A 13,737-nucleotide genomic window follows, 5' to 3' on the forward strand; every position below is an offset into this window, starting at 1 on the left:
CACTGTGGACCCTTCACACCCAGCACATTCCCCGTTTGAACTGTTACCGTCTGGACAGCGCTACAGAGCACAAAAACAGCCAGACACAGGAAAAGTTTCTTTCCTCAAGACATCTACCTCATGAACAGTTAAATATTCCCCTACTGTGCAATAGACATGTGCAATACTTTCTCCATACGCATTTGTACACAGCACCTTATAACTTCTATATTTTTCTTACAAATCTGTACATACAATTCAACATCCAGAGCTTTTTGACTAACTGCATCTCTGTTTAATGTCTGTCGTATTTTCGCATATTTATTTTGTGTTTTCACTTGTCACTTTATGTACACTGGAAGGCTCTGTAGCCAAAACAAATTCCTTGTGCGTGTAAGCACACTTGGTAATAAAACCGATTCGGATTCCGAAAAACACAACATCCAAATAAACAGCCATCAGCTATTCGATTTTTTATTTCATTGGAACGAAACCCCTGATTATGTCATATTTATGACACAGCAATATTTTCAGTTGCAATAGATAAATTTACACTCGCTCACTCATTAAAAAATAAATACATGTCACAACTGAATATGGAAGATAAGGAATTGAATAAGGATGATTGTTTAATGTTAAAATTAAACAAATGAATAAATTACTATATCAATTATTAGACTGTTGCATGTTTTGTGCTGCCAATATGCTCGTGTTTAAAGATCTATATACTTATTTCATGCGGCCACCATTTTAAAAAACGAAGACTGCGGTGGGAAGAAAGCCTGAAGTATAGGATCAGCACTGTAAACATTGCAACAACATGCTGTGTGGACTACAAACTAACAGATTTCAAAATGCAGATATGGTGAAAACATTAGTTTATTATTAATGTCATACAGATAACATTTTATTTAAACAATTAAAAGCATATTAGGCATCAAACAAATTCACAATCTCTTTAAGAGTAACACGTTTTAGTGTCCTCCTAGGCTTCAATTCATGGCACCAGGTAAACACCGTGGGGACGCTTCCCTGCTTCACCCTGTGTAACCTGGTGAGTGATAAAACAACCTCCTGTTGCTGTAATAGTGTTGTCCTGGCGCTGCTGAGCGCTGCTGATTTGCCGTAGTATTTATCAGTGCTCAACAGAAATGACTGTGATTGGCCCTGAAGGTCATCAGTTCACAGCACTTCACAGAGTGCAACACAAATACAGGGATACTGGAGTGTTTTAAAGCCGCGAGTTGATTGCTCGTCAGTGTTTGCACTAAGTACTTTTTTTTGCACTTTTAAAAAAATTTCAGTACTGAAATTCAGTATCGTGCCAAGTCTAATATAGTGAAAGGATCAGTTCATTAATTTGAGTTTGATAAATGGCATCTAAAACATGTGCTTGGGAAAGAAAATGTTGGCTAACTAGCGCCATTTCCCTTAACTTCCCATCCGATTCCGCACCCTTGATTTCACATTTAAAATGGCAGCCGCATGAAATCAGTCTATAGTTATGTGTGTGGCAACGCAGTGGCGCAGTAGGTAGTGCTGTCGCCTCACAGCAAGAAGGTCGCTGGTTGGCGTTTCTGTGTGGAGTTTGCATGTTCTCCCTGCGTGGGTTTCCTCTGGGTGCTCCGGTTTCCCCCACAGTCCAAAGACATGCGGTACAGGTGAATTGGGTGGGCTAAATTGTCCGTAGTGTATGTGTGAATGACTGTGTATGGATGTTTTCCAGAGATGAGTTGCAGCTGGAAGGGCATCTGCTGCGTAAAACATGTGCTGGATAAGTTGGCGGTTCAATCCGCTGTGGCGACCCAGGATTAATAAAGGGACTAAGCGTCAACACAGCAATGATTGTGTTTTTTTCTTATTCTTTCATGGATTCTAAATGTTTTGGTACATAAACAAATTTCAAGTAATGTATGTGTTAACATAAAAATGGGAAAATGTGTAAACAGTTTAATATGTATGCCCCATTTGTATGATGTGCTGTAAACACAAACTGAGTCGCAGGATGCACTAAACTTACAGAAGACAAAAAGTTGACATCTTAAACTTGTAAGGCAACTTACTGCACAGCTTTTGTAGAACTTAAATCGAGTCAAGTGCAGTACTTGGATTAAAAGTCGAGTCAACTCAAAACAAGCTCTGCCACAAGTTGCCTTACAATTTTAAGTTAAGTCAACTTTTTTAGTGCACTGAGCATGCGCACATGAAATCATTCTCCAGTGTGCTGCATATAGACATAAAAATAATGGCGAACACACGTATATCTAAAAATATCTGATATGTATATAACTTTTAATGCATCTCCGCTGGTCGTCTAGACAGTTTTTTTTCCCAGTAGTGCTAAAATATTTAGCAGAGCCTGAAGCACAAACACGGCTCTGTAATTCACCATTGTTCTTGTTACCGGTTATGTGCGTGTTATTATCTTATTTTGTCTTCAACAGAAAAAGAAGCTGTAACTGGTTTGAAAACACTTGAGGGTGAGTAAATAATGAGCAAATAACATTTTGGGGTGAACTGCTGCATCCCTGGACGTTTTGGACCTCAACTGTTCACGGTTTAAAACTGAAAGTTCAGACAAAAAAAGTTCATTTGTTCACCCTCAGGCCATCCAAGAGGTTTTCGAAATGTAAAAACATTTACATTTAGGCATTTGGAAGAAATTTAAATATAAAGTGATTTGCATTATATTAAAATGTACAGATTTTATCAGTTCTTGCTTTCCCTGGGAATAGAATCCATAACCTTGGTTATTGTGAGCACAATTTTCTACTATTTAAATTATAGGAAGGCTTGATTTTGAAGCCTTGAAATGATTTTTGCTGATTGAGTTGATTGTGATTATTTGTTTAATAGTGATTGAAGAAACCTCACCCTTGGCTGTGATGTCGCATGATAAATTTTGTCACATCTTAACATCAGTTTATGATGAAATAAACAATAACTATACAGTTTGTAAACAACATTTAAACCTCAGAAACAGTTACTGGTAAAAGAAACTGGTAGAATTGAATGACATCATAATATTGGAAGAATAAGTAACTTAGAATGAATATGTTATTATACTGAATTTGCCATGCTTGTCAGGGCCATATTTCATATTACAAACTTAGTGCTAAACCATAAGCAAGATGATCAATATTTCATGTAAATCTACATATTTATTTAGTAAAGAAAAACAAACATTAAGTAGAAAAATATGCAGTCAGCAAATCATTGTCGGTAAATAAACACTGACAAGATAATACAACAGGTAGATATCTATAAACCCCAACTGAGAAGCTTGAATTATTTTATTATGTGGTGTGATGAAATACTTTTATTATATGATGATGTTAGGTTTTATGATGTTTGAAATGACTTAATCATGTAAGAAGATGATACAGAGTGTGAAGTGATATGAGAGGCATTTAACTAACGTAATGCAGGATATAACTTTGGCCAATCAGAATGAAACATTTCCAAGGAGATATTTAATATTCACAAGTTGTTGTTTTTTATTAATACTATTTATTTAGGTAAAAATTTCATTAAAAACATTCATTCATTCATTCAATTTTCCTCCAGCTTGGTCTCTATTTCAGAGGTTGCCATGGCAGAATGAAGCATCAACTATTCCAGCATGCTGTATGTTTTACACAGCGGATGCCTTTTTTCAGCCACAACGCAGTACTGGGAAACACCCATACGCTCTTGCATTCAAACACACAACAGCTAATTTCGTTTATTCAATTCACCTATAGCGCATGTCTATGGACTTTGAGGGAAACGGGAGCACTCAGAGGAAACCCTCGTAACCATGGGGAGAACAAATTCCACACAGAAATGCCAATTGGTCCAAATAAAAAACATTCTTCTATTAATAAATGAATCCGACAAATACAAATGTATTATATGTTACACAAATATACTGATCCGCATAATAGTTTCCAACACTGATGATAATAAGAAATGTTTCAAATCAGTAAGTTAAAATGATTTCTAAAATGACCATGTGTGTCACTATCTCCAGCGATCTAATCCTTGCGGATCGATGGAGAACTTCACACACATCACACTAAAGAACTGCAACTCCCAGCATGCACCTCGCACACACCTGTTTTCCACTTATTACAAACACGCACAGCTGAAGCCTTTCATGGACTGATTCATGGACTATGTACAGCACACAGACAGTCATCTGGGCAGAGTCTTGTAAACTATTTGGTGAACTTTACGATGCGTTTCCCTTGCTTTGCCTTTAGGGATGCTCAAATAATTGATTCACCGTTAACCGAAAGGGTGAAAATTAATGGTCTCAGTTAACTGATTAAATTTTTTTATTTTATATATTTTTTAAGTTTAGCAGCATAAGGGGCCAATCACAACGAAATCTTTTTTTTTTTGCGTTCAGATGAAAGCAGAGGCAGGGTTTCCATTGAGGTGACAGCAGTGTTTGTATTGTCAAGACAACTACGAAGACTTTTGAAGATGGAGGAGAGACTAGTGGTAGCTGCTTCTAGTTATCCAGAGCTGTATTACTTTACAAATCTTGAATATCACAAAATAATTAAATATTACAATATTTAATATCTTTTTGCTTCATTTTTTCTAGTCAACAAAAACACAGTGTGGTATACCTCACACTTTTGGAATGGAAAGGCGCGTTCAGTGTGATCGGCCCCTGATGTGCAACATATTTGTTAACTGGTGGTATGGTAACACGTGCAACCACACGTGCCTACAGATGTTTTTAAATATCCTACTTTCAAGAAGCAAGATGAAAGTAGGATATTGCTGGTCACAGTTTGACACAGATGAGTTGATTCCAAACTAGCGCTGATGCTGACAGCCTCTGTCTTGGATCTACATCATAAACTCAACAAATAGGCTATTGATTATTTAGTGTACAAGCAGCAAACCAACCATTTTTCCATGTGGAAAATTACAGTTATTAATAGTTCTTATAAAATATCCATTTTTAAAATAGCCTACCTAATCTATGAATCAAACAAATCCAAAAATGTTCTTGATTTTTTTGCATAATGATAACGTTGCACCAAACAGGCTTTCATTTTACAAATTATAAAACATGTATGCAAATTAACGCAATATCATATGTAAACAACAAAATTGTTATTTGCTATAGTAGCCTATACTTTACAAAAAGTCAACATATGAGCCTCGTCATTGTCTTTCATCACACAAATTTTATTTCGCTTATAATTTTTTTTCTATCCTATTATTTTTTGGATCCTTAACTCCGTTGTCAGCGTCCATCACATAACAATGTGATACTGAAGTTTAGAGTAATGATGCTGAAAATTCAGCTTTGAAATCACAGGAACAAATATATTTATAACTGTAATAATATTTCAAACACTACATTTATTTACTGATTTTATTTTTTTAAAAGGCCATTTTTATTCAGCATGTGAGACCATCTAAGAGACAAACTGTGGAATTGTTTATGTATATTTAAATATCCTTCCTATTTTATATTCCCTATACCCAAAAACAGACGAGAATTCAATTAAAAAAAATACATAAACATAAGCATATGCAAATAACCCTGTTTGCATATACACAGATTTACAGATATACAGCAATACAGGCTCTATAAGCACAGATGTTTAAACACACACACAGACATGCACAAAGAGCGAGAAGGCAGCAACCCTTATCCCATCAGACTGGCATGTTGCCAGTGGTGGCTCCCTGCTTGTGCCATCAAATCTGTGCGGGTGAATGGACACGCGCACACACACACACACACACATACATACACACACACACAGCACAAATGCTGGAAAACAGAGAAGAGGATGGCATCTCAGCATGAGAGACTACCAAAAACACTAAGTCACAATGACAGGATGTGTTTTTACAGCAAACACACACACACACACCAGCTCTCAAAAGGTTATGCAAGATATTACGCCTCTCACACACATACAATGCATCTTATACAACTAACAGTCACCATGAAACATTACCTAATTACTATTTTGGTCTGATTCATTTGTTTTGAGTTCAGTTTCGACCACTGTAGCTCATTTACTAAATTGTGCTGTGCAATCGAATAGAAAGCACAAGAACAGAAACATAAATACATTTGAAAAGATCCACTAAACCAGTTAACGTAAATGTAAGACTATATTTGATTCCCGTAGCTTAGCAAAAGTGTTTTATAAACCAGTTGAGCAGGAAGTCTGACCAGCAGATTTGAAGGTGTGACTGTTCTGCCACGTATCACTTCCCATGATCCTCTGTTCATGCACTAAAACAGCGGAGGCTTCTGTCCTCGCTCACTGGTAACAGACTGAGCGAATGTAAAAATGTCAAAGTTATCATAACATAATTCAAGTAATGTTTGTTTCAAGAAACTTTATTTCAATTTCCTCCTAAATGGAGAAGTCCCACATGCTTCACCAGAAAGAAGTCTGCCATTTCACCATAGGACCAAGTTAGAATATTTAAGTTATGAGGTAATTTTTTTTATTGTACAGAGTATGTAACAGCTTGTCTGTGTAAGTTTTGTGTAACCCAATCCCATTTCTACAACTTAGCCCTTCCACTCCCCTTACCCCCCTTATTCTAAAATATGTGGTACTGGATGTCGCGGCACACCTGGTGTGCGACCCCCTTAAGGGGAAGTGCCAGAAAGCCTCTCAAATTAAGATTTTTTGGGGACCACAGTACAAACGATGGGGTAAAAGGAATTTTTAACCCAGGCTCATTGGATATATGTTCCCAGGGGTACATTTTTGAGAACCGAGAAATGTTCTCCCTGGACTACATATTCTTGCAGTTTTCATTCATTCATTTTATTTTTGGCTTAGTCCCTTTATTAATCAGGGGTCACCACAGCGGAGTGAACCACCAACTTATCCAGCATATGTTTTACGCAGTGGATGCCCTTCCAGCTGCAACCCATCACTGGGAAAAACCCATACACTCGTTTACACACATATACTACAGACAATTTAGCTTACCCAATTCACCTATAGCGCATGTGTTTGGAATGTGGGAGAAACCGGAGCATATGGAGAAAACCCACGCGAACACGTGAAGAACATGAAAACTCCACACAGAAATGCCAACTGGCCCAGCCGAGGCTCTAACCAGCAACATTCTTGCTGTGTAAGACGACAGCGCCACCCACTGTGCCACCGTGCCGCACCTTCTTGCAGTTTTTGTTTTCACAAATCCACTATAGGCCATCGTGTACATTTTTGACAATGTCAAATACAGAATGCTATTGGACATGTTTTTCTCATACGGGCATTACTCAAGGCCGCTGTTTACATTTCTGCCCATCTCAATGTGCTTCTCACATGCTTCATTGAGAAAAGCCGGTCCGCTTGTCGTCATGCATAATATATCAGCTTGATATCGTCTGACCTACCCACCACCCTCCCTAAACTCTTAGCCAGCACTGGGGTGCTGTTTTTCCACATGTCAATGTTTATGAATAGATCACATCAAAAAGAACATGAGTAATCTTGACAAACTGTACATCAGTTTAAAGCTACAACCCTCAAGAGGCCATTGCAGCTAGTTGTTTTTTCAATGGGAAGTTTATAAAGAATGTATTTGCTAAATTTGTGTAACAGTGGTACAGAAGACGCTTATTAGATATGGACATTATATCATCGTAATAACAAGACACACACGCATTTATTGCTGTACATCACGGTTTATTTTAAAAGGTAAGAGTCCACAGAAAAATATCCGATCAAGCACATTTAGTCCACCAACACAATAGTGTTGAATTATGGATGGTTATTCAATTGTTTGTCACCGTTTCTGCCGGAGACCTATTGTTTACATCGCTTTACCATGGTACTTACATGCGAAAACAACGTCTTTACAGTAAAAGGCAAGTCGATGTCACAGCTTACAGTGTTACAGATAAAATGAGACCACAAACTGAATAAAAAGTTATAGTTACTAAAATCTAAACAAAGCAGTCGTGTGTTTTGACTTCTGCATATGCTGTCACTCAGTCATTGCTCTAAATCAGTCACAGAAGTTATTTCCTACTTCCAGTAGTTTGACTGACAGAGAATTTAGCTAATGGCTGCATGATTTTTCTCTATTGGTCGGCTGTTGAGTTATTGCACTCTCTTTGCTGTCACTGGCTCAGTGACCTGTCAATCATCACGCGCACACCTGCCCCCAGCTGCACTGCTGCAGTTCAGTTCAAGATAAAAATTATATTTAATTTTAAAAGTTCATTATTTATAACTATTTAATAATGTAAACTATTATGAAAGCAACATAATTACACTTTCAAGCAGTTTCAAAAACTTTGTACAAGATTTCAAAATATTTAAAATCTTAAAAACACTAAATTAAAGTGAAAGCATTTTCAGCACCCGTATAAACCATGCTTAGAGTAAGAACATTACCAGTACAAACCTCATGCCTTCAGTAGATTTGTTCTGGTAGTTGCAGTAGAGTTGTGGTGTTCCCAGCATGGCCTCAGTAAATACAGCCAGGAAACCCAGGCTCTCTACGAACAGAACAGAGTCCAGCAGCAGATACGTCACGTAGGCGGCCAGCACCGTGAATGCCAGTACACACTGCAGGTAATCCACAAAACGACTCCAAGACCAGAAGTAATTCCAGTCAAAGTCTGCAAATCAAGAAGAAAGAGTAAGTATTAAAAGTAATATATCTTCATACTTGTAAAAAGGAATCAATGAGGATGCATGAATCATGCTCAATGGTATATTAGTATGGAATGAGGGATGAATCAGTGTCACATACATAATTAATAACAGATCAGACATCCTAGAAGACAGTGCTTTGTAGCTGTATTGAAAGGATTACTGGAGGAAAATACACAAATTACAAACAAATAGGTACGTAATTACACAACCTTATACACATTTGCACTTTGTACAAATTATCAGATTTTCGGAAAGATGTCTCATGCTTACCAAGGCACACACATATATATAAAACACACATACATTTACATTGCATTGCACATTACATTGCACATTTGGTAAAACCAAATATTCGGCAGCCATTACTTCAGTATTTAAAGTCCACATAAAAATCAAAATTGTATCCATACAATGTTTCTTTCTTAAGGTGAACAATTAATGCATACTGAAAAAAAAAAATCACTTTTAAACCAAATTCTATCCATTTGCTTCTGCTCTGCAATAGCAGACCTTCTCTATTACCATCAGTTTGATTGCTTGTCCAAAATGCTTAGTCACACCCCTTTTACCATTAGTTTGCTGCAAGTGCGAGATGAATGGAGGAGCACAAAATTAAAACTCCACCCACAATACAATATTTCCAAGTTGGAAATACATCATCATTCTGAAATAAAAGACTGAAGCGAATTCAGTTTCATGTAGACTTATAATGTCGGGTAATTCTTCAGAAATCATTCTAACATGCTGATTTGTTAATATCAATGTTAATTTATTTATTTTTTATTTAATTGAAACCTTTTTGGTCACATTTTAGAGTTTAATCCATTATTGCAGATTATAACTATACATTTCTTTTAAACAAACACTATAATTGAATGGTATTGAAGATAGATGTCATTCTGAACCAAGCAGCAACATCTCGTTCTCCCTCTTGAAGCTAATACGGAAGTAACTGAAACTGCAATTTATCGAAATTCCACTATGCCTGGCTCCATAATAGAGTACATTTGTATTGACCCCAAGGTTAAAATGGCCAACTTTACAGCAGAAAACAAGGAGTTTACAGCCTGGTACTAAAAACAATTTTGGTGTTTATAGCTAATATTACATTTCATGACAGCTGTGAGGGGGTGAACTTTTTTAAAAACTCATCTGTTTCGTTTACAGATTAATTAGCTGTAGGCTATAGAACAGTCATCTGAAACGTTGTCATACAGTATTATGTCTGGATTTCATAAATAACCTTGCATTTACTAACACAGACTATATTTGAAGTATTTGGAAGAAATTCGGGTTTTCCTCCTGGAGAAAGACATCATAAGAACAAAGCTTAGTGGCTCAATGTATTACAACAGTGTTTTTAAAAGACTAAACACTTTATTGATATAGTGTACAACCAAGCACAAGTGGTCAGAAAACATATGAGTTGAAGTTAATGAAGTGTTAAGTGTTTCTCTATAAGAAAAGCCGTCTAAGCAAAATGCTAGCAGGCATCTTTAGTTCTGCTCACGCTATGCCTTGTTGAATTTTTTGGGTCGGGGCAAGACGCGAAAACAAAAATGGAAACTGTTGGCCACGCCCAATTGTAGCTTCATTTGTACTCTTCAGAAACCTATGGGTGATGTCACAGATACTACATCCATATCTTTTACAGTCTATGTCCTGAACAGGTTGTGCAATTTCTGCTTATTCTCAAAAACCTTTTTTGATTTCTGCGAGTGGGTTTGGTACACTAAATCGATGACCAAGAGCATTAAATCATCAACATTTTGCAGTCTTTTGGATCTATGCTGGATGACCACTTGATATCCAGAATAAAATCTGGGTTTTGAAGTAAAAACAGTTCTAGGACCCTCTTAAAAAGTAACAGAGGAGCTTTTTTTCATGAGTATCCACTTCCCAGCACAAAGGGAACTCAGCAGGGTTGAGTCTGACTGGATTCTGGCCCAAAATAATCCACTTTCACCAATTATTTTGGCGTTTCTATCGATGGAGGCTGAACTCAGAGAACTCATAAGCCTGTAAGTCAGCTCTCAGCCATCCACTGGTGGATGAGAAGAGCATATCTAATCAAAGCACACTGGGAGCTTCAACATCGGTTACTCTCATAAACCAGCAATGAAAATGTCGAAGTACAAGCAGAGGCCAAAACCAAAGCATGAGGACCACAGTGACATCAAGAGTGTCATGAAAATGCCAGGGCATATGGGACAAAGCTGAAAGAAAAGAGAAGGACTCAAAAGACCAGTCAGAGGCACTGCTATGAAGGGTCTGGACTGGACTGAAGCCATAACAACAACACATATTTAGTAAATAACTGTAGGGGTGGATTTGGAAAACATGATTCCAGCAATTCACTGCTTGGTTGCACATCTCTTTGGATGCCAGCTGTGCACACAAAACACCATGAAGAGGGGGTGGCACAGATTAGGAACAAGTGTTTGGGAAATCTGTTTGTTTGGGTAAAGCGTATCACATCTCTGCCCTCAATCTCAATCTGCAATCTCTGTTTATTCAATTACTAAGCAAGCAGCATTTGCTGAAATCTTTTTGAAACAAAGTTTAGACAAACCACTAGCCCTAAAGTGCAAGTACAATGTAATGATGTACAGAGCACCACCTACACAGAGGACTAAAAGCAGCTTCCTATTGATCAGACTGGATGAATTCATGTGCCAATCTTCAATAGACAAAGTCGATGAGAAATCGGCAGGGGGTAAGTTCTTTGCCAACAGAAGTCCCTCGAGGTGACAATTTTGCATCGATTTTTATCATGCATGTAAATCTGCACCAAAAAAATAATAATTCTTACCACTCTAAAAAGAACATTTCAGGGGATTTATTAGCACAACTTGAATGAAATCATGGATGTCGGTTAAAATATTTAACTTGCAACTGAAATGCCAAAATTTTACTTGCAACCAAATGTTAACAAAATGACAATCATTCCATCAACTACACTCATAGCATGTATTATAACTTCAATTAAACTCCAAATCCATCTTTGTGTTTTTGTCTTTTCCTGAAACACACTCTTACTAATATAAGAGTATAATGCAAGTGCCACAACTAAACTAACAGTATTCATTACTAAAATAATTTGCTACTGTAATAGTTAATCCACCAAAATGTGTATGCTGTTTAAAATCACACCAGTATTTTTAAAGCAAAAAAAAATCCATACTTTTCAATTTTACTATTGGGCTGCTGCAGTGGCGCAGTTTGCATGTTCTCCTTGTGTTCGCATGGGTTTTCACACCATTTTTCCGCACGAACACGAGGAAAACATGCACACTCCACACAGAAATGCCAACTGACCTTCATGCTGTGAGGCGATTGTGCTACCCACTGCGCTGCCAACAGTGGTATAATGAATTTGTAAGCGCTGAATGTATGTGTATATAAAAAATGTCACAGAGCAAAATAGTCTGACTTTTAGTGCTTATTGTTAATCATTGATTGTAAAACGAAAGAAACTACAAACAGAGAAGAGACTATATGCAAAAAAGCAAAGAGTCTGTAATAAAACCTGAATCAACATTGGCTTGGCTTATTTAGAGATCTGGAATAAATAAAAAGTGACTACAATATTACTGTCTCACCACACTGTAAAAAAATCCTGGTTGCCCTAAATTTTTAAGCTGAATCAAACCTTATGAGTACGTTGAACTTATATTACGTTCACGTTGAACGGTTTTACGTTGAACTTAAAACCGCTTGCGTAACTTTAAGTATTCATGTTCTAACTTATTTTCTAAGTTACAATGACCTAAAAACATATGATGTCAGGACTAATTGATCATATAATATTCTACAGTGCAGTTAAGATATGTTATGTAACCAAAAGACAGTCATGTATACCTCTTTAAAACAGCTTAATTACTGTATATAGAGTAGCATTACCTACTGTAAAGAGTCCTTTTATTTTCTAAAATAACATCTTCAACTGGTTAGTTTTTGAATTATTAAATGACATTAATTGTAAAATATTGCTGTTTGAAATAGCTTAGCATGAAGCTTTTAGCATGAGATTTTTTTGTTATGTTTGAATGTTTAATTATGTGCATCTATACCACGAACCAAATCTATACGCACAGGCCTAAGGCATAACCAAACCGAGGTTTTCTGTAAAATGCACGCAGTTTTGATCATGAACCTGCTATAAGTTGCATAACTACATCAGCAGTGTATTTCTAGTTCCATCATGTTTTGCATATAGGATTTGATAAGGAGATTAAACACTGAGCCTGCGGTAATATGCATGTGCATTAATCCAAATTTATTCGAAAATCTTTTCTTTTCACACTGAAAAAGAATTTTGTATACATTCATAAACCATTCACTTTCTCGTTGTAGCTAAAAATAAATGTTACTTTGTACAAATGTTCCCATTACATTACAGGAATTACTTTATGTACTTGCTATTATTGTCCTGGGGCAAATATGGCGCAAGGATGCTTTGATTACCAAAACAAATCCTTTTTTTTCCATTGAATAAACTTGCTCAGATTAATTGTTCCCCAAAAGAATACAACTGTGTGCTAGCAAAATAAACACTGTCACTTTTGATCACACACACACACACACACTACTTTAAGTCATGTTTAGAAGCAATAAGACCACAAAGAAGTACCTCCGCTCTGTTTCAAGTGTTTTTATTCCTGATGTTTAAGGTTGATAAAACTTTACCAGTAGAACAAAGTGCTGTTGATAATAAATTGTATTCATTTATTATTTTGTTTACATTGTTGTCATGCTTGTTTTTTATGCACCAAAAAAATATGGCTGGGTGACACAGTGGCGCAGTGGGTAAACAAAAGAGAATGAATGAATAAATACCTAACAGAAGTGCTCGGAGTTGTGGAATGTTAAAATTAAGGTCAATTAATTAAAACAAGGAACATCTTGGATCTGCTTCTTCGCTCTTCTTTATTCTTTTTTATGTATTATAAAAGTATCAGATCAGGTTTCGGTATCAAAATCAAATGACTTGGACTCGGACACGAGGACAAAAAAAATTGATCGGGACATTCCTAGTTTTAGTGGCAGCACTAAAACACACAAGACTATTATTAAAAAAATTGTCATCATTACAGACCCC

The 13,737-nt window shown here is 36.6% G+C and overlaps 1 protein-coding gene across 2 annotated transcripts in view; it reads right to left on the minus strand.

Annotated features, from left to right (window-relative positions):
* The window catches only part of LOC130246782 (solute carrier family 66 member 2), a 53,285-nt gene that overhangs the window by 16,792 nt on the left and 22,756 nt on the right, over positions 1 to 13,737 (minus strand). For both annotated transcript variants that reach the window (XM_056479917.1, XM_056479918.1), the window contains one exon: positions 8,383 to 8,599. In XM_056479917.1, coding sequence (XP_056335892.1) covers positions 8,383 to 8,599 — 217 coding nt within the window. The remainder of the gene's footprint in view (positions 1 to 8,382; positions 8,600 to 13,737) is intronic.

This window comes from Danio aesculapii, chromosome 19 (genome assembly GCF_903798145.1).
Source record: "Danio aesculapii chromosome 19, fDanAes4.1, whole genome shotgun sequence".
NCBI classification, from domain to species: Eukaryota; Metazoa; Chordata; class Actinopteri; order Cypriniformes; family Danionidae; genus Danio; species Danio aesculapii.